This window comes from Xenopus laevis, chromosome 6S, assembly GCF_017654675.1.
Source record: "Xenopus laevis strain J_2021 chromosome 6S, Xenopus_laevis_v10.1, whole genome shotgun sequence".
Classification (NCBI taxonomy): Eukaryota; Metazoa; Chordata; class Amphibia; order Anura; family Pipidae; genus Xenopus; species Xenopus laevis.
The window spans coordinates 98,439,152-98,461,704 of record NC_054382.1 but is presented as its reverse complement, the minus strand read 5'-3'; the positions used below and the strand labels follow the sequence as shown (position 1 = coordinate 98,461,704).

General features: G+C 39.8%; 1 protein-coding gene across 18 annotated transcripts in view; it reads right to left on the bottom strand.

Annotated features, from left to right (window-relative positions):
* Positions 1–22,553, bottom strand: part of dtna.S (dystrobrevin alpha S homeolog) — a 126,744-nt gene that overhangs the window by 77,552 nt on the left and 26,639 nt on the right. For 4 of the 18 annotated variants that reach the window (XM_041567117.1, XM_041567119.1, XM_041567120.1 and 1 more), the window contains exon 1: positions 12,570–12,825. The exons of 2 other annotated variants lie outside the window; for them this stretch is intronic. In XM_041567117.1, coding sequence (XP_041423051.1) covers positions 12,570–12,586 — 17 coding nt within the window. In that variant the 5' untranslated portion in view covers positions 12,587–12,825. Of the gene's footprint in view, positions 1–12,569; positions 12,835–22,553 lie in introns of those variants that run through there. 12 more of the 18 variants (XM_041567118.1, XM_018268659.2, XM_018268661.2 and 9 more) reach the window with 9 other exon arrangements.

Sequence of the window (22,553 nt, the reverse complement as noted above, 5' to 3'; positions counted from 1 at the left end):
GGCCATGAGTGTATGAACACATCCATAGAGACATCTATTGAACTGGAGTTTGCCATCTAAGACTATTGTTGCACGGAGTCACCGTCGATCCACAAAATATCAAATATCACTAAATATTCATAATCCAATCAATTCTAATTAGTAGAACAGCGTATTTAATAGGCAAGTCAAACCCAAAATAATAAAAATGTATTATGTAAATACAGTTGCTACTGAAAGCAGCATTTGCTTTTTAAACAGTGTTGCAAGTTTTAAGGTGGCCACACACTGAGAGATACACTCGTTTGGCCAATTACCTTGTCAGCAAAGACAGGTCTGTTAATCAGTTGGTTTGTCTTACATTGTTCCAAGTCTGAGCCACCAGGGCAGAAAATAGAAAGCGATAGACAAAAACTGCTTTCAATAGCATTACATATACAACTTAAAATCCACAGAAAATGTGTAATGAATGCATGTTACAAAGCTGCTTTGAATTATGCTTTCTTTTATCAGGCACAACTTATTTTTTGGGTTGACATTCCCTTTAATCTCTAGCAACAAACACTGGCAGTATAGTGGGTTGTACTGAAGAGCTCAGCAACTCCAGTGTAGGAACATCATAGAATTTTACTTTTCTAACAAGTTGGTTTGACAAGTTTCTGTCCTGCTACAGCTGCTGCCTTCAACTTCAAGTGTAGTAACTTTAAAGTGAAAAAGCTGTGGCAAGAAAAGTCACAAAGTTGTAGGCAACAAAAACCATCAGAAAAGGACTTCTGCAAGTTGTGGTGCAAACTGATCACCCAACATGACTAATGGCACTAATACCCATGTGGTGCAATGGAAGCAAATCTCACAATCGACATCCCAACTTCTAGTGCAAAGCCTTCCCAGAAGAGTAGAAGCAAAGGGTTGACAAATTTCATACTAATACTCTTGGATTCAGAATAAGAAGTTGGACAGGCAGATGTCAGCATATATTTTGCTCAAGATTGTACAGGGCATATTTATCAATGGTCAAATTTCGAATTGAAAAGGCTTTGAAATTCGAAATCAAAAAGACCAACCGAAATTTTTTGGTCGAATAGGTCAGCTTTGGATTGAATAGGTCAGTTTTTTGCCAAATTTGAATCATACGGAAAAAAAATATATGATAATATTTTATATGCTTACAAATTAACGTGAAAAAAACAAATACATGTACTAAAGCATATACATAAAAATATCATAATCCAGTGTCCACTGGCAAGACATAACATTTCCGTCAGGCTTTCACATATTTATAAAAAGGTTAGTAATCCCCATTGGTACTGCTGCTTACGAACTCTCTATTTATAACTGTTCCTGGGGTATATATAGCCGTGAAGCACCTGGTACACTGTTGATATTCAGAAGGAACATGGCTTCAGAGAGATGACCCCCCCCCCCTTACACAATGGTTTAGGAGTATAGAATTAATAGGATGAGCCAAGTATAAAGCCTTTGTTATTTTAAAGGAGATTGGTCATATCCCTTTCTCCCGACATACCTTAGTGCAGTGATCCCCAACCAGTAGCTCGTGAGCAACATGTTGCTCACCAACCCCTTGTATGTTGCTCTTCCTGGCCTCAAAGCAGGCAATTGTTTTTGAATTTCAGGCTAAGAAGCAAGTTTTAATTGCATAAAAACAAGGTATACTGCCAAATAGAGTCTCCGGTAAGCTGCCAGTCCACATATGGGCTACCAAATGGCCAATCACAGTCCTTATTTGGCAGGGACTTTTTCATGCTTGTGTTGCTCCCCAACTCTTTTTACATTTGAATGTGGGTCACAGTGCAGAAGTAAGATGTGCATTGCATTAGAGATGTGAGTGTGGCCATTTGTAAACCACTTCTTGGTTGACATGGGAATATGTATTTATATTTTATTATAACTAGGTGTGTAGCTGTTAGTAACTATATACAGACAATTAATTAATTCTTATTCTCCCCACACACAAGTGTACAGCATCAAACTACTGCAATAACTTGTGTAAACAATTTCCAGCTGTTCCAAATGTTTACTATAAATGCTGCAGCCGCATATAGTGATCAACTGATATTATTTACAGTAAACATGCTTGTCCAATACAATTTCAATTCCAATGTGATTTGCTCTAGCATACGCTTAGTGAACATGACACTCACTAGCTGACAGTGCCAGGCCGTCACATGCTCTCAGAACAAAGATTTTGTTATTGTCTCATAGAATATAGGCCTGCATTTAGATCTGAGCAACCATAGGCGAAAAATCTCCCCAAAATTCTTTCCCACCAGCAATAAAGTAAATCACCAATGGGAAAACATAAGTGGAGGTTCGTTTTCCAAAGTCATTCAAAGTTGTGAAAACGTTGGAAAACTAAGTGCTGCATTTTTCCCATTGTGGATTTAATTTATTGTTGGTGGGAAAGCATTTCGGGAAGATTTTTTTGCAGTTTGAAACACAGACAGATCTTGCCTTCTGTCATGGCCCTAAAAACATACAGGCAGCTGATAAATATGATAGAGTCCTTATATTGTAAGCTCCACTGGACTGGACAGATGTATACATTTGTTGTGAAACATATTGGCGAAATAGAAATGAATGAAGATTAATGATAATGGCAGTACAGGTATAGGATCCCTTATCCGGAAACCCGATATCCAGAAAGCTCTGAATTACGGAATGGCTGTCTTCCATAGACTCCATTTAATCCAAATAATCCAAATTTTTAAAAATGATTTCCTTTTTCTCTGTAATAATAAAACGGTAGCTTGTACTTGATCCCAACTAAGATATAATTAATCCTTATTCGAAGCAAAACCAGCCTATTGGGTTTATTCAATTTTTGAATGAATTTCTAGTAGACTTAAGGCATGAAGACTCAAATTACGGAAAGATCCGTTATCCGGAAAACCCCAGGTCCCGAGCATTCTGGATAACAGGTCCCATACCTGTACTTAAAATGTAATGTTTGGATTGCAGTGTCTATGGTGCTGCCCAAGACTTTTTGTCTCTGATCTATGGCAGACACCATGGGTCATTTACCTAGACATCCATAGGTCATCCAATTTTCTGAAGCAATTGCTATTTTATTTTTTTTTACTCACAAAGCAGCATTTTAGAATTCCATCAGTTGTTGCAGTCACAAGGGGAGTTGCACCTGATGCAGATGAAACCAAGGCATCAAAATTAACACATGATATTCCATGTCTTTGGTGACTAAGCTATAAATCTTATGAATGGGGGAAAGCTTTAAAGGAGAAGGAAAGTCTTCTTCCACTTGGGGGTGGCAAATGTTAGGCACCCCCAAGTGATTGTATATACTTACCTGAAACCCCGGGCCGGTGTTCGTAGCAGTAGAAAACTGCACCAGGCCGGGGTTCTTCCAGCGAGCACCACGGAGCAATCCTCTTCCGGGTTTCTTCTTTCTTCTCGCGCCTGCGCATGCACAGTAGAGCGAGAAGCTGAACTTTAACTAAAAAGTCAGCTATTTCGTTCTACTGCGCATGCGTCTGCCCCGGGAAATTTGAAGAAAGAAGAACCCGTAAGTGGATTGCTCCGTGGTGCTCACTGGTATAACCCGAGCAAGTGCAGTTTTCTACTGATAGGAGCGCCGGCCCGGGGTTTCAGGTAAGTAAATACAATCATTTGGGGGTGCCTAACATTTGGAGTGGAAGAAGACTTTCCTTCTCCTTTAAATGCATTCATTATCTTTTAAGACCCCTGATACACGAATAAACCAGCTCCCCATGATTCATTATTTTTGTCCCAAAGCAAAGAGCATAAAAGGGTCTGGAGCTTAACAGGGACATTGGAAACTGATGTTGGGTGCAGCTCTGGCTGATTCAGAGCAACGTGAAAGCTCAGCAATAATTCTGAAGAATTTAGTGGTTCGCAAACAAGTTAAAACCCTTTCTTGGCACAAAGTGAAATGAATTATCTGTGAAAGGAATGCTAATAAAATCCAAGAATCCTTGTTGATACTGTGCTGAGCCAATAACATGCTGAAATGGCAGGGAGAAAAAACAATCCCACAAGTTCCCTCTCGGAGTAGTTTAGTTTGAACTCCCTCACAAGTATGCAAAAAGGATAACAAAAAGAATGCATGGCTGCCCTCCTTAGTTAACGTGAATTATAGATGCATTTCACTGAATAACAAATTATTTTTATAATGATTAATGGCATCCAGGTACTGTTAGTTGTCTGTATATTGGCATTGTTTCCTGAATGTATCAGATTTCATATGCAATGCCAAGGAATAAAACAAGCAAAACAAACAAGGGTTTCTATATGTTGGGAATATTATTTTCTGCTGAACTGCATCCAAGGTACAGATAAGGTACATGGTCATTAGGAAGCCCTAACTTGAGGCTGTGTTACTTCCAGGGCTCCCTTTGGGTGTTGTGCCTACATATGCAACTAACTTCACCCAGTGACTGCACACACCAGAAGCCTAAATTAAAACTGCATGCGTCAATGTCTTGACCATATTGAAGCTATTCAAGGTACTTATGCCTGAACAATCTCCCTGCATGTCTGCAAAGTTGAAATGCACATATACCCAAGAAATGAAGACTTGAACCTTGCACCATGAGAGGGAATAAGTGTCTTATGCCAGGAAGGGTTTGCGGACTACACAAAAAAAATTAAGAACAACAAACAATATTAATTAAGCGTCCTATATACCCATTTCTGGGCTCCCACACTTAATGAAACACTGTGCATCTAACCGCACTACACTCTATGTGGGAATTCAATATATGGGAGAAGTTGATTTCCACTAAAACTTAACTTTTATATAAAGTCATTTTATGGGGTTGAGTAAGAGCTGAGAGAAAGTATAAAGATAAAAACTGATAACTGATAATCTCGCTACTAGATCAGGGCATGAGTGGTGAAGCAGGTTCACTAGTTGCAGTGTTGAATTTCAGAATCTCTTAACCTGTAACAATGTCAAGCTAAATAACCCTGACACTCCTACCAGATTCACCGCTTTAAAGTCATCCACTGAATAGTGATTCTCATGTCATGGAAGGCAGAATCCCAGCAGGGTTATAGTAAAGCTATAGATAATTAGCAGTAGTCAGGCAAACCATGCTGCAACTTGCGAGGACCCTACATATCTCTGGTCATAAGCCACCAGACTTTGGCCTAAAACGAATGGGCAGTTTTCATCATGGTATAGCCATGACAATTTGTGCCTTCTGACCAGTCGACTTAAACATATTGCTGGCTAAGTATAAAGCCCCTGGAAGTCATATCTACCCAGTGTGTGCATGTGTTGGAGGCCCAGGAGGCAGCCGGCCTAGGGATACAGATCCAGCACTGCATCGATCAGGCATCAATTAAAAAAAATAAAAGAACTGAAACCAAGTAGGTAACAATTTCTCCCAAATATTAAATTTCCGCATAGAGTGGAGTGTGGTCCGGTTAGATACACAGTCTTTCTTTAATTAAGTGTGGGAGCCCAGGAGTGGGTATATAGGACACTTAATTGATATGGTTTATTCTTCTAAGTTGCACTTAGTGAAAATGCATCTGTCCTGCCTTTTCCCATGAACCGTGTGCATGTGTGCCCATTAATGCTAGCTAACCCTGGAATTACAGCCAGGTCCGGATTGGGATTCAAAATAGGCCCTGGCATTTGAAGTATGCAGAGGTCTGTACAGAGCTCCATTAGCCCACCAGTCACTGTCTATGGAAACTTACAGCAGCCCCCAAAATCCAAAGATTGCCAATCAAGGTCTGATTACAGCCACCCTGGATGTTGCTGTCAGGCCTAGAACTAGGGATAGGTAGAAGAGGCACCTGCCTAGGGCCTAATGATAGCTGTGCAGGTGTTCACAGGCATAGAAAATTCCTAAATTAAGTGAAAAACTAATCCACTCTGTGCTAAAGGCAAAGTGAAATGAGCCAGGCATATGTGTTTACAATTCAACAGCTATCCATTGTTTACTATCCCCTGTCAAAGGTAAACAATAACTCTGAATTCTAATGCCAGAGTGACTCCCCAGTGAACTGTTCAAAACTGGCCAAAAAGGGACTAAAGCAGTTAAAAGACTTCTGACCCATCACTAATGAGGAGGCCAACACTGTGTTCACACATCTGCTGAACATGCACAAACATATGCCTTGTCAACGAACAATAACATTTTCCCATTTGCAGTTCTACCCTGCATTTTGCCAGAGACCCACAATGATTCCCCTAAACAGAAATAAGAACCGATACTTGATCTGGGAAGGCTACGTGTTGCACTATAATGCAGAAGCAAATAGCATGTAATTTATTATTTGCATCAGTTGACCACTGCAGGAATCAGACAAGTGGGAAATTCTCTTTTGCAGAAAAAATAAAAGTGCCATTAGAAGAGGTGTATCTGTATTCAAAGCAAGTCATGTGTTTAAAAAGAATAATAAACAATACAGGACAACTGAGCTGTTTTGTTTTAATGTTTTATATGTCAAACAAGTGTTATGGGGTCATAGGTGGCTCTTCCAGTCTCACTTTGCAAGCCCATTCTTGACTTTACAAATAAATGAAGCCTATAAACTTCTGACTTGTTCAGTGTCAAGGTACCCATTCACTGGTCTAATACAGTAAAGTCATAGGGGCAAATTCACTAAGCGCCGAACGCTAGCGTTAATTCGCTAGCGTTTGGCATTTTCGTTACTGCGCAAATTCACTAACGAACGCTGGCGTAGTTTCGCTAGTGTTACTTCGCACCCTTACGCCTGGCGAATTTTCGCTAGCGACGTAACTACGCAAATTCACTAACGCGCGCAGTGTACTGAACGCTACCTTTTACGCTAGACTTCCTTCGCCACCTCAGACCTGGCGAAGCGCAATAGAGTAGATAGGGATTGTTTCAAAAAAAGACAAAATTTTTTCTAAGTCCCAAAAAACGCTGGCGTGTTTTCTACATTATGGGTGATAGGCTGAAAAAGATCGAAAAATTTTTTGGGGCTCCCCTCCTTCCCCCCTACATTTCCTGACTCATGGCAACTTACCTAGACAGTGGGCACATGTGTAGGGCAAAATAAAATTTTTATTTGATGAATTGAAGGTTTTCTAGGCATTTGTAGTGCTGATACGTATTCCTCCATTGAAATTTGAATTTGGTGCCCTATGCAAATTAGCCTTCGCTAGCGTAACTTCGCTTTACTTAGCGAATCAACGCTAGCGCAACTTCGGATTTTAGTGAATTTGTGAAGCGCTGGCGAAACTACCCCTGGCGAAGTGTGGCGAAGCGCGGCGAAGTTGTGCCTGGCGAAACTACGAATGTTAGTGAATTTGCCCCATAGTGCTGTCAAAAGTGCAAAGAGTTGGAGGGATGGTCCATTTTTTTTCTAGCAAATTGAGTAGTTGCTTTCCAAGACTTGAAGGGGCAGATTTATCCAAAATCAATTGATATTTTTTCTCAGTTTGAGAAACATGCAGAGATAGACACAGAAAAAAAACATGAAAAAAAAACTTGCAAGTATTTTCCGAAACCTCAAATAGTTTAGAATTTAATAAAGGAAAAAAAGCGAAAATTCTCCAGAAAAAACTCAGCACGTAAAAGCTGGCAAGGTTGTATAGAAGTCAATGGGAATGTTCTCGAACAACTTAATTTATTTATTTATTTTCCCAGTTTATTAAGACATTCAGCCTCATTGAAAACATTCCAGCCTCATTGCAAATAAATGGGATGAGATTCTCTCTGGCATGAGACTTTTATTATTTATACGCTGGAATATTTTGTCATGTTTTTTTCTAAAATAAGGTAGAATTTTTTTCCTGTCATCTCCATTTTTTCCCCCACAAACTCTTATTTTGATAAATCTGCCCTGGAATTTCCACAGATCTGTTAATCACCTAGATTCTGCTACATTTTTTCAAGAGTCAGTACAGGTAAAGGATCCGTTATCCAGAAGCCCGTTATACAGAATGCTCCGAATTACAGAAAGGCCGTCTCCCATAGACTCCATTATAATCAAATAATTAAAATGTTGATTTCCTTTTTGTCTGTAGTTATGAAACAGTACATTGTTCTTGATCCAACCTAAGATATAATAAATCCCAATGGGATGCAAATCAATCCTGTTGGGTTTAATTAATGTGTAAATTATATTTAAGGTATGGAGATCCCAATTACGAATGATCTCTTATCCAGAAAACCCCAAGTCCCAAGTATTCTGGATAACAGGTGGTCCCATACCTGTACCAGTACTGCAAGAAATCAAACAGGCTTTTGCTTTATGAGTTTATTATTTATACGGCAGGACCAAAAAATGTGAATGTGTTAACCCTTTTTATCTTGCTGCAGAATTGTCATAAGCCCCTCCTGTACTGGCTAGTGGCTATGAGAATTAATACAAAAGGAAAGAACACATATGTGCCAGTATTTGCCTTGGGGAGAATTTCTTATTATTTGAGCTTAAGTTTGATCCTGTTTTTGTCTTTTCAAACAAGCTAATATTTAATTTCTTTTTTTTATACATACAACAATCGTCTATGCCCTCTCTGCCTTGACAGATAATACTCCCACTAGGCATTGGATTACTATGGCTGTATTCATTTCATGGTGTCCACACATCGCTTCTGTTCCCTGAAACTAATCTGGGTGCTTTGTGACTCCTACACTGCATCCTTTGTGGCCAACTTATTTTCTCATCTTCCTCTTCTGAAGCGGGTTGGCCCTCAGCATGAACACCTGGCTTTGTCATAACAGAATGAGAAACTGTAAGCTCTGCGGATGAGCACCAGAGCCCTGGTAACAAGAACTGAGTGTGATGCATCACTGGCGCCAATACAAAGCTATTTCAAGTGAACAGTTGTTCAGCAATTAGTTTTGCATATGAATCCAGCCTTATTTTGAAAGTGTTTAACAAATATAGCCCTACACTAAAGCTGGCCATACATGCCAAAATTGTATCGGACAATCTAGCTGAGAACCAGCCGTGTGTGGAATTGACCTTTGGGTCAACATAATGTGATCATGCGCATACAGGTCAATCAGCTGTATACTGTAGGGATTAGCCCATGTATGACCAGGTTGTATTTATAAAAGATAAACCTACAGCCTCTCTCTCTCTGCTAAGGCTACACAATAATATGAATAATTGGGGAAGCCTAGTAAATTAATGGACTGAATATATTTCATATAAATGCAATTCATTTGCAGTTAGCGTAGTCTAAAAAAATTAAATTTACTACATGTTTCAAATGATCTGGAAACCTTAGCCTTCGTCTGTTCTTAGGGTTTATATACACTTACATATTGTGACCATGCACTTGTTAAAATATGTATGTTTACTTTAGATAACACCTTTTACATAATGAAAACCCTATGGAGTAGCAGAGCTGAACAATATCATTTAGGGTCAGGGTACACAGGCAGATTCAGGGATATTAGACGCCCAGACAAATCTCCTCTTCTTCAGGGCGACTGATCTCCCAGAACTGCCTTCCCGCTGGCTAAAATGTAAATCGCCTGCGTGATGGCACTCATAGTGATTCGTTTTCCAAAGTAACCCGAAGTTTCCTTGTGAGGCAACTTTGGGCGACTTCGGAAAACGAATCGCTCCGAGTGCCATCCCGCCAGTGATTCACATTTTAGCCAGCGGGAAGACAGGGGAGGCAGTTCGGGGAAACTAGTCGGCCCAAAGAAGGAGAGGAGATTTGTCGCTGGGCGACTAATCTACCCGAATCTACCTGTGTACCTGGACCCTTAGGGCCCCTTTAAATATATCAGCATAAACTATAACTACTAGAACCCCACTAAAGCTTGTTGGGGCATTATGTGATTTTTGGATCAACAAGAGCTGCCAGACATGTCCCTGGAATACAGTACAATTCCTTTTGCACCCCATCATCAGTCTGTCTCATCTAATAAGAACCCTTATCAGATTATAGCAATGACAATTTTAATAAACATCAGCAACTGTAATTTAATGTTCTTACATTCCAAACGCAATGCTAATTACTCAAACCCAAGGTGACCCGTACCCTTCCCTATTCATTCAGTCTAATGATGTGCAAAGAAAGTCATGTTTCCATTAACAGGTATGGATGGGACCTGCTATCCAGAATCCTCGGGACCTGGGGTTTTCTAGATAGGGGGTCTTTCCTTAACTTGGATCTCCATATATTAAGCCTATTAAAATATCATATAAACATTAATTAAAGCTTTAATTAAAGCTTTCCCTCCACTAAGGAACAAGCATATATCTTAGTAGGGATCTAGTACAAGGTACTGTTTTATTATTATAGTCTTTAAAATGTGAATTACTTAAATGGAGTCTATGGGAGATGACCTTCTGGTAAATCAGAGCATTCTGGATAATGGTTCCCATACCTTTACTAGGCTTATACTTATAATATATATCATAGTCATATGAAAAAGATTGGGAACCCCTCTCAGCCTGCATAATAATTTACTCCACTTTCAACAAAAAAGATAACAGTGGAATGTCTTTCATTTCCCAGGACTATCTGAACAAAAAATTTTTAGTGAAGCAGTATTCAATTGTATGAAATTACATCAAATGTGAAAAACTGGCTGTGCAAAAAGTTTGTAATTTTGCTAATTTGAATGCATATAACTGCTCAATACTGATTACTGGCAACACCAAATTGGTTGGATTAGCTCGTTAAGCCTTGAACTTCATAGGCAGGTGTGTCCAATCATGAGAAAAGGGATTTGAGGTGGCCAATTGCAAGTTGTGCTTCTGTTTGACTCTCCTCTGAAGAGTGACAGCATGGGATCTTTAAAGCAACTCTCAAAAGATCTCAAAACAAAGATTGTTCTGTATCATGGTTTAGGGGAAGGCTACAAAAAGCCATCTCAGAGGTTTAAACTGTCAGTTTCAACTTTAAAGAATGTAATCAGGAAATGAAAGGCCACAGGCACAGTTGCTGTAAAACCCAGGTCTGGCAGGCCAAGAAAAATTCAGGAGCGGCATATGCGGAGGATTGTGAGAATGGTTACAGACAACCCAAAGATCACCTCCAAAGACCTGCAAGAACATCTTGCTGCAGATGGTGAATCTGTACATCGTTCTACAATTCAGCGCAATTTGTACAAAGAACATCTGTATGGCAGGGTGATGAGAAAGAAGTCCTTTCTGCACTCACGCCACAAACAGAGTCGCTTGTATGCAAAAGCTCATTTAGACAAGCCATAGTCATTTTGGAATAAAGTGCTTTGGACTGATGAGCCAAAAATTTAGTTATTTGGTCATAATAAAAAGCGCTTTGAATGGCGGAAGATGAACACCACATTTGAAGAAAAACACCTGCTACCTACTTTCAAATTTGGTAGAGGTTCCATCATGGAGTGGGGCTGTGTGGCTAGTAAGAATTAAGAGGGGTTCCCAAACTTTTTCATATGACTATCCACGAATATCGGAAACCGGCACACCCATATAAAAATCGTCACTTCTTTATTTGCATCATATCAGAATCCAATGTTTCAATCCTAGTAAGGACCTTTTTCAAGGAAAAATTCTTTGGAAAATAGGTCCTAACGAGGACCAAAACGTTGGATTCTGATATGATGCAAATAAAGAAGTGAAGATTTTTATATGGGTGTGCCGGTTTCTGATATCCGTGGATATACATAAACTATAACTGTGCACCCAGGTCGCATACAGAAGCAAAAGTGAGCCTTGGAGTGTGGATACTCAGTAGACTGATACATATGATACTTACTGATGTATATAAAATAGTTACAAGTGACCTGTATTTAGATGTTTTGCAAGCTAATTCCAAAAGCAAACAGAGCCCTGTGACACAGATGCCAAACAATCTGTTACTGCCAGTCTGTTTGCCGTAAGGCAGGTTTGTTTGAGGTACAGTATACCCCAACTTTGCCGTGACACGTGAATAATGACACCATTGGTAGAAAACAAAACGAAAAAAGTACCAGCAAACAAATAAAAAGAACTACGTGAAATGAGTGGCAGAAATCTAGGGTACCAATAATCCTGAAGACGAGAAGAAAATTACTTAAAAGTAAATGAAAGGCATTTTGGACCTGCAAACATTCAGGGCAATCCCACCACCAGCTGATGTGCTGACATTCTCCTTGGTCAGTATCATTCTATACACCGGGCAACCATATTATTTGGTACACTGTATAAACAACCTAAGCTGAGTTACCATGTTGCACCAGCCCCAGACTTTAAGCAAACCAACTCTGCTTATGTTAACTACGCCAATCCTGTGCCATAAATTAAATGCAATGTTTCACTCATCGACCAAAATACTTTAAATGTACTCGATTTGCTGCTGTACCCTCCAGTGCCTTCAGATCTTGCCAGCAGTGCATATTGGGAGCTGTAGTTCAGCAGCAGGTGGAGTGCCGCAGGATTAGAACTCCCTGCACAATATGATAAAAACTGTCTGACGGCATGTCTAATGTCACATGCCAGTACATACATTGATTTTTGTCATTTTAGTTGCTCTTGAATATCTGCCACCTGCACAAGGCAAGTATCCCCCCACCCTGCCCATCAGAACCAATGTGTACTAACAAGCTTAAATCTCAGACAGACATTCCCTGAAAGATCAGAAATATCTGCTGTCAGTTCTCCTAGGGAAATTCACTCACCCTAAAGTCTGAACCATGACAGAGCTCCTCCCGAGGCCAGTAAATCCCAGAAGATAGGCAGGCTAGTTCTCTCCTCGCTGCACAGAAAACGCTGCTGAATTGCAAGCTGAGTGCAGTGGAAGAGGAAGGAAAAATAGATTTTCAATGGCTGGCAATGCTGAAATTCTGCATCTATCTTTAACTTGCAAGTGATTCCGTTTCACATGCCAGTAAAGTTCTACAGACAGATGCCTTCTGGGAGTGCACCAATCAGCGGTCTCGCAGGCACATTCCCCTCTCACTCCCTCCCCCACCTCATTCTCTTGCTCAGGATCTCTAACAAATAAGCGCTCAGCTGTCTCCAGCCTATCTTGGGAGGATGAAAGGGGAGCTGGCACTGATTGTCAGAGGTAGGACCTGGAAAATAGCCCTATTCCAAGGGCTAAGCAATGTGCAGAGAGACCCTTTGCTATGGATTGTATGGCACTGCTAGGATTCAGCCTAAGGGTAGGACTACACGGGTGTTTTCTGTGCGATCCAACGCTCTGTGCAAAAACGCAGGCGTCAAATCACATGCGATGGAAATAAAGTGTTGATCCGACGCAACACGACTGCATCAACGTTGCAACACTATCCGACAATGCATTCACTTACCTTATTTCCGTCGCATGCGATTTGACGTCTGTGTTTCTGCACAACGCAATGGATCACACAGAAAACGCCCGTGTAGTCCTTCAGACGAATCCTTCTGCCCAGCCGAACCAAATGCGAATCCTAATTTGCATATGTCATGCGATTTCCCTTCCCACCCCTAGTTTGCATATGCAAATTATGATTTGTTATTCCGGTGAATATTTCGTAAAGGCTTTCGGTAATCCAAAATAGTGGATTCGGTGCAGCCCTACTAGGAACACACAGTTACTACCACCACTTACACTGGCTGCCATGGTAGTCGGTGACACAGGCTGTATTGAAAAATGTATTACAATATTGAGCACAAAATTGTGTCATATTTTAGCAATGTAAGTATATAATCCAACAGGAGCCCTGGCCCAGTATTTCTAAGGGTTTTTTCAAACCAGTGTTGAAATATGCATTTCTGTGTGGTGGTTGCATTCCACCTCATGGTGGAAGCCGTAGATCAGCAACTTTGTATGGAAGAACACTTACCACTCCAGCAAATACCTTTTAATCCATTTATTGCAGCAGAAAATGTGGCAATATATGCAGATAGGTGTGCATCTTCCATACAAAGTTGTTGGATACCAATTGGCCTGGAAGCACCCAGGGAAGTAAATGCACCCTAGAGAGCCAAGTAAGTGTGTGCAGATTTTTGTTCTTAGAATTGACAGAACACCTCGAGACACATTTATCAAAGGTCGATTTTCGAATTCATACGAGTTTTTAAAAGTTCCCCTAAACTCGAAAATGTATTAAAAAATTAAAATCTAATTTTTTAAACTCGGGTGAACTAAATCGACCTGAAAACTGGAATCGAATTTGATTCGAATTTAAAAAAAACTTAATTTTAAGGAAGGCAGCAAACACCTCCCTGCAGCGTTGGATTGGCCCACCAGGATACTAGGAAAAGTCCCGGTGGGCCCAGGTGTCAGTGGGCCCTCATGCTGCTAAACATTTGGACTATTTCATGGTCATTCCCTATTTCTATGAGAACAAAAGCTAACTAGATGGAATAATAGATTATAATATGTAAAGAAAAGAGACTAGGAGAATAGAGGTTGAGTGAGGAAGAAAAATAGTACTGAGAGTGGGCCATTGGTCTAAGGTGGGCCCCCTGGTCTCCCAGTCTGACACTGACTCCCTGTATCGCCCATAGACTTAAACAGCAATTCGGCCGGTTTTAGGTGATGAATAGTCGAATTTGAGTTCTTAAAGGGCCAGAGTATGATCAATTTCAAAATCAAATTTGAATTTATTTAAAAACTCAAATCGAACTTGAATAACTCCCTAGTCGAATTTGACAATTTTGACCATAAGAAAAAACTGAAAATTCAAATTAAAATGTTCAATTCAACCCTTGATAAATCTGCCCCATCATGTGCAATTAGCCACATTGAGTCTCTCTCTACAGTAGTGGGAATGGGCTACAACAGAACTAAAGGGAGCCATATACTGCCAGAGCCATTTTATTTGTTGAAGTCACCAAACTAATGTATCTTGACCTTATTTGGCCACTCATGCACAGGGCCAAACTGGGCTGGTCCCAGGGCCAGCAATCAGATCATGCACTGGGGCCTACAGATGACCATTGGGCAAGAAATGCATCCATGCACAGACTTTCAAAACTGACTGATTAAAGCGATACTGACACGTTCCTATAAAAATCATAGGATCGTGTCAGTATAAAGAAAATGCTGCACCCATAATCTTTCCCCAAAAAGCTTGAGGGGGCGGGGGCTGGGGGCGGCTTTGCGAGAAATGATTACGGGTATAGCATTTATACTGACACGTTCCTGTGATTTTTATAGAAATGTGTTAGTATCGCTTTAAGACCCTTGTCCTCCAGTCTGTCTTTCAAACCACTGCCTGGTTGCTAGGATAAACTGGGAAAGAAGTTAACAATAAAACCACAAACATAAAAAAATTAAACAATTGAAAATTGTGCCAGAATATCACATTCTACATAAAGTTAATGTACAAGCAAGTACAGTAATAAAAGATAAAATATAGTGGGAATGACAGAACAAAACATTAAATGAAAGAATGAAGGAAAAAAAGAGATAAAAGAAAAGCCTAGTCTGATCTGTCTTTCTGCTTAACTCTTCCTCTTAGTGTGTTGTTCGTGCAAGCGACAAGACATACAGAGTGTGACAATCCTGGCATAGTATGATCTAATTTTAACTGGTGAGTTCATCTTGATTTCCAGGATTCACATTTGCTTGCACTCATCAAAAGATGTCTGTCACATTGCAAGCAACCACATTTATAATAAAGGAAACCTACGGCGATAATGTCAGCCAATGACATAAAGCAATTGTACATATGTTACAATCTGTAGCTGTGGGCACAACTAGCATATATGCACAATGTTAAAAGCCTTTTGAAAAATCACTTTGTCTTTAAGAGTAGACTTGAAATGTATATATAAAGTACCTTTAGAACGACTCAGAATCTTAACCAGCCCCATCTGTGTAAATCGGTATTTAAACAGCAGTGATTGTCAAGATCTCGGAAGCAAGATGGCACTTCTTGTAGAGCCCATATGCTGCGTAGAGCATTTCAGGTCTGTGTACAGTGGAAACTGCAGGCACCTCTCCAACACACTGATGACAAACCCAATTCTGCTTTAATTATATAAAGCCAAAGTAAACAGAATAAACAATAAGGCAAATGCATCACACATAAAGTTAACTGCAAGGTTGGGCATCTTGTGCCACTGCAGAAGTTTATGAATTTCAATTCCTAACAGAACAGGGTTCCTTAACCTTTCTCTTTGAAAAGAACAGGGTTCCTTAAAGATCCAGACAGTGTTGTAACTATAGAAGAAGAAAAAAATGACTGCTGAGGGTATAGGAGATTTAGAAGCCCAGCAGACTGAAGTTGCTGTTACTCCAACAGGACATATAGGTATGGGATCCGTTATCTGGAAACCCGTTAGCCAGAAAGCTCAAAATTACAGAAAGGCCATCTGCCATAGACTCCGTTTTTAAAAATGATTTACTTTTTCTCTGTAAGGGCAGAGACACACGCTGCTATTTCGGGAGATAAGTCGCCCAGCGATAAATTGCTTCTTCTTCGGGCAACTAATCTCCCTGAACTGCCTTCCCGCCGGCTATAATAAAAATCGCCGGTGGGAAGGCACTTGGAACGCTTAGTTTTCCGAATTCGCACGAAGTTGCCTCACAAGGAAACTTTGGGCTACTTTGGAAAGCCGAAGCGATACGAGTGCCACCCCCCAGTGATTTCCATTCTAGCCGTCTGGAAGGCTTTTCGGGAAAATTAGTCGCCCAAAGAAAAAACTTTTTGTCGCTGGGCGACTAAGCTCCCAAAAAAGCAGTGTGTGTCTCTGCCCTAATTGTACCTTGTACTTGATCCCAACTAAGATATAATGAATTCTTATTGGAAGCAAAACTAGCCTATTGGATTCATTTAATGTTTACAGGATTCTTTTGTAGACATAAGGTATAACAATCCAGATTACAAAAAGACTCATTATCTGGAAAGCCCCAGGTCCCTGAGAATTCTGGATAACAGGCCCCACACCTGTACCAGAAATTTCTTCCAGAATTGAAATGCAACAGACAAACATGATGGCATCTTGGACAGCCCAGGCTGCACTGAACAAGCAACCAGTTGAATCTTCAAGGCCGGGAGAGATGCCCATACCAGGGACAATACTGCCTTGCAACTCCACATCGCCTGATCAAATCAGCAGCTTATTAAACCATGTATAGGATCATATCAGTGCCTCACCAACCAATATCAGTTCAGGGCTTGGCAAGACATAGATCTTCAAGATGAACTTCAAGAAGAATATATGACATTCTATCCAAATGCTCTTAAAGAAGATAAGCCACCCCCACCCCGGGATAATAATGCCTTAGGCGAGACAGAGATTTGAACTGCAATTACATTTATAAATTACTTTAAAACTATTGTATATTTGTAATTAATATATATTAGGTTGAGTTGTTCTTCTAACTAATGGTAATATGTAGTAAAATAAGCTTTCTTTTGTTGACTCATCTCATCACTTTGCACCCTTCTATAACAATTACATGAATGCTGACAGTAATCTGTTGTTCGAACAGATTTGAAAATCTCACCTGTCAATGCACCATGTTGGCCAGTTCATGGTTCAGCAGCAGGTGAGATATTAAAAATAGTTCCTAATGTCAGTTGTAAGTCCTATCTGGTCTCCTTCAATCAATGAAGTCATTACTTTGGACTGTCTATTTGCCAGAATCTTCTCAAGTACCTTAGCATCTGAGTTTAATTGTAATATTGGATGACAGGAACAATACAGCCAAAGATCTTTGCCTTCTCATAGGATCATGAAGGTCTGAAGAAGTTTATTAAATTGGGTCAGAGATTGGAGATGAACAGGTATATCCTTAGGGAGCTCTCTGTACCTTTAAATCTGGTCAGCCCTGGAGGAAGGTTCTTCAGTTGTAGTTGTGAAAATAGCCATGTTCATGTAGGACCACTAGGCTAAGGGCACACTGGGTAAATAATTCGCTTTTCTCTGCCTTTGTTTTATACACAGGTGTAAAGAAGCAAATTTGTTTCTAGCCTAGCCTTAGTGTAGGCCCAGACAAAACTGGTCTAATTAACCATAATCTGTATTAGGCAAAATAATATTTGTTTATGGTAGCCCATATAGGCTTGTCAGGCCATTTTTGTTCCTCCAATTTTGGGAAGCCCATGATTAACCCCACCCTTTTATAATATATTACCTGGGGAGGATAAGTGTGACCTAGTTTCTAAAGGTTCAGGATGTCTATCTAGTACAGAGAGAGGGAATATGGCCATGTGGATGGAAGGTCCTCTAACCTGCAAAAAGGAGGGAATGATCAACAGAAAAACAAAATTCTAAGCTGATAAAGGTAAACTTGAAATCTTCTCCACTGGAACGTTAACTACAGATAGCTCTAACTATGCACCAACAATTCAATATTATTTTTCTCTTAAAACTTCTGTAGCCAAATTAATATATTATGCATGAACAAATCATAAAAGCACTGAAAACAGGACTTTTTACTGTACAAATCATCATCCTTTACAGTTAGGCCCATAAGTCTGGACAGAGACAACTTTTTATTAATTTGGTTCTGTACATTACCACAATGAATTTTAAATGAAACAACTCAGCTGCAGTTGAACTGCAGACTTTCAGCTTTAATTCAGTGGGTTGAACAAAAACATTGTATAAAAATTTGAGGAACTAAAGCCTTTTTTTAACACAATCATTTCATTTCAGGGGCTCAAAAGTAATTGGACAATTGACTCAAAGGCTATTTCGTGGGCAGGTGTGGGCAATTCCTTTGTTAAGTCATTATCAATGAAGCAGATTTGATTTGAGGGGGGGGGTACTTGTAAGTGGATGATTTTTGCGTGAACAGACAACATGCGGTCAAAGGAGCTCTCCATGCAGGTGAAACAAGTCATCCTTTAGCTGTAAAAACAGAAAAAACTCATCCGAGAAATTGCTACAACATTAGGAGTGGCAAAATCTACAGTTTGGTACATCTGGAGAAAGAAAGAAAGCACTGGTGAACTCAGCAACGCAAAAAGACCTGGAAGTCCACGGAAGACAACAGTGGTGAATGATCGCAGAATCATTTCAATGGTGAAGAGAAACCCCTTCACAACAGCCAAACAAGTGAACAACACTCTCCAGGTGGTAGGCGTATCGATATTCAAGTCTACCATAAAGAGAAGACTGCATGAGGGTGAACTGCAAGGTGCAAGCCACTCATAAGCATCAAGAATTGAAAGGCTAGATTGGACTAAAAAACATCTAAAAAAGCCAGCACAGTTCTGGAAAAACATTCTTTGGACAGATGAAACCAAGATCAACCTCTACCAGAATGATGGCAAGAAAAAAGTTTGGAGAAGGCGTGGAACAGCTCATGATCCAAAGCATATCACATCTCTATAAAACATGGGGGAGGCAGTGTGATGGCTTGGGAGTGCATGGCTGCCAGTGGCACTGGGACACTAGTGTTTATCCATGATGTGACACAGGACAGAAGACTGTCTGCTCAAAACCAGCTAAATGCAGTCAAATTGATTGGGAAATGTTTCATAATACAGATGGACAATGACCCAAAAAATACAGCCAATGCAACCCAGGAGTTTATGAAAGCAAAGAAGCGGAATATTCTTGAATGGCCAAGTCAGTCACCTGATCTGAACCCAATTGAGCTGCATTTCACTTGTTGAAGACTAAACTTCGGACAGAAAGGCCCACAAATAAACAGCAACTGAAAACCGCTGCAGTAAAGACCTGGCAGAGCATTAAAAAGGAGGAAACCCTGAATCTGGAGATGTCCATGAGTTCAAGACTTCAGGCTGTTATTGTCAGCAAAGGGGTTTCAACCAAGTATTAGAAATTAACATTTTATTTTCAGTTTTTTAATTTGTCCAATTTCTTTTGAGTCCCTGAAATGAAGTGATTGTGATAAAAAAAGGCTTTAGTTCCTCACATTTTTATGCAATCTTTTTGTTCAACCCACTGAATTAAAGCTGCAGTTCAACTGCATCTGAGTTGTTTTATTTAAAATTCATTGTGGTAATGTACAGAACCGAAATTAGAAAGAAGTTGTCTCTGTCCAACTGGAGCTAACTGTACACAGTATATATTAAGTAGTGACTATTTCCTTAGCAGTTTACAATATTCTGAAAAACAGAACAGGCACATGGTGAAATATATATATAGACCAATAAAGAGTGCTTCATCTGTCAATTCCTCTATTTTCTGAATAAAAGGACTCAGCTGGCCAGACCAGATGTTGAGTCTGGTGACAAAAATAAACACCAACTTTCAAAGCAGCATTGCACTCACAGATTAGTATGTATGTACAGTGTATGATAGGAAAAGGTAAGACAGGACAGGAAGTCATAGGTTGCAAATATGTTTAATGTTTCTTGAGGATATATTGCAACCAGTAAAGGGAAGGTGAACAAAGTTTGCTTTCATAAGAGATCCTGCACTACTGTTTATAAAAAGAACTGACGTATGAAGACACTTTATTCTGAGAAGTTTGGGTTGACTGGAAGTGATGGGTATTTTTAAAGAACAATAAAAAAAGTTTCCATCGAAACAGTGCCCTAAGTATTGGGAAGACAGTTTGCTAAGGAATGCTAATAAAATACGAGAATGTATTTAGGTCAGAAACACACAGAGGAGTACTGTAAATATAAAGCTAAGTATAGATCTCATTGGATGTGAGGGGAAGAGCAACATGAGCCCACGACACATTCACTGGGAGGCACATTTATCATGGGTCGAATTTCTAATTCATGTGAGTTTTTTAAAACTCCCATGAACTCCAAATTTATTATAAAAACCTTATTTTTTAATCTCGGGTGAATAGGATCGACCCGAAAACTCGAATCGAATCCGATTTGAATATTAAAAACTCGATTCAAGTTTTTTTCTCCGAATGTCAGGAAGGCTGCAAACAACTCTAAATTAATCCTGGACGTCTATAATTGACTTTAACAGCAATTCGGCAGGTTTTAGGTGGTGAAAAGTCGAATTTGAGTTCTTCAAGGGCCAGAGTATGATAAATCTCGAAAATCTAATTCAAATTTTTTGAAAAACTTTTCGATTCGACCCTTGATAAATCTGCCCACAATGTTTTCAAATTGTTTTTTTTTTCAAATGACAGAATCACAAAATAATGTTACATACATATGTAAAACAAATGTCAATACATTAGCTCATACCAAATACCAGATAAATTGCAATGTATTTTAAAATGGAATGGCTATTTGGGGAGATATCAATGCTAAAGGGCATGGCCAACCTGACAACTATCATTGACCTTCTGGGTTTAGTACAAGTAAGACCAAATTATTAAAACTTTGGAGGTAGTTAGTGTAATAAAATCTAAACCATGTTTGTGACCCATAGGAACCAATCAGCAGGTAGAATTTACTGGTCAGCAGTATGAAAACTTACAACTGATTAGTTGCTATGTGTTACTAGACATAGGCAAACTTGATTGCAGCACGCCATAAATCATGCTTTTCATGACTGTCAGAAATGACGAGGCTCTTTAGTCTAGCACCAGCTGTTGCCTTTTCTCTAATATTAATGGTCATGTCATGGGTGCTCATATACAGTGTGGCCGTGGCAACAGTGATTCTGTAAAGAAAATGAGTGGAGACACAGAGCCAATATTACTGGTGTGCTGCTTCTTCCGAACTGACAAAACAGGAGCTCTCTGTATCTAAACTCCCTCGCAGTGTGGGCTTATGAGTGACCCCTATTGGTAGGAGTGTAAATATATAAATCATCTAGGCTTGGCTATGACCTCATATATACAGGGGTCACACACTCTCTGACAAGAAAAATAGCAAGGCTCCTGACAAACTCAAAATACATTTAAAAATTTTTTTTTACATACAATAAAAAAGGTACATAATGTATCATAGTGCATGTATGGAATGTAAGGTTCTATGTGTGGAACATAGGGTAGAGCATTTCACCAAGTCACATTATGATAAGTGTGAGTCATCATGTTAACTGTGGGATGTGGACATATTGAGGCTGGCCAAGAGTAACACTTGTTTTGGCCTTCTCTCTCGGTTGGAATGTCTAACCTCAGTTGGCTAATGTGTCATATTTGTGCATTGGGGTGTCATTAATTGCTCTAGTTTACTTTCTGACTCAGACAAAACCTCTGAAACAGGTGGGTATCCAACAGGCACTGTCCTTGTTCTTTTGCTAGTGGTTGTTCCTGTTTCCCTGCTCCACATGGGTCCTTCACAACAGGCACATACTGATATTCGTCTGATATTCTTTCCATTGGTTTTGTTCGCATTCCTGCAGATGATTGGGTTCCTCTCCCTTTCTCTTTTGATGGTAAATTTGGACTGTCCTCAAGGCTGACTGCGTAGAGTTGATGTTATGGTACTCTTAACCAATTGCCTGTATCACCTTCATCTCCCTATTCACTTGGATTGTCACTGTTAGTCTCTTGTTCAAGTCTCTGTTTCTTAAACATCTTTTCCTTTGCTGTGGTTCTTTCTCCTTTTTAGATTCAGTTGCGTGCAGCATGTCTACAGGCAAATCATTCACTAATAACAGCAGGTTTCTATGTAGTGTTCCTGTCTTTGTATTGTGTCCAGATTCCAAGTAGACAACATATACTGGGTTGTCATTGACCTGCTCTTTTACTATGTAAATGTCTTTTCCCCAGTATGACCATATTTTACCAGGTCCTCCTCGCTCACTGTTTTTCCTGACCAGTACGCGATCCCCTGATAAAAGAATGTCACCTCTCATCTTTTGGTCATATTAGCTTTTAACCT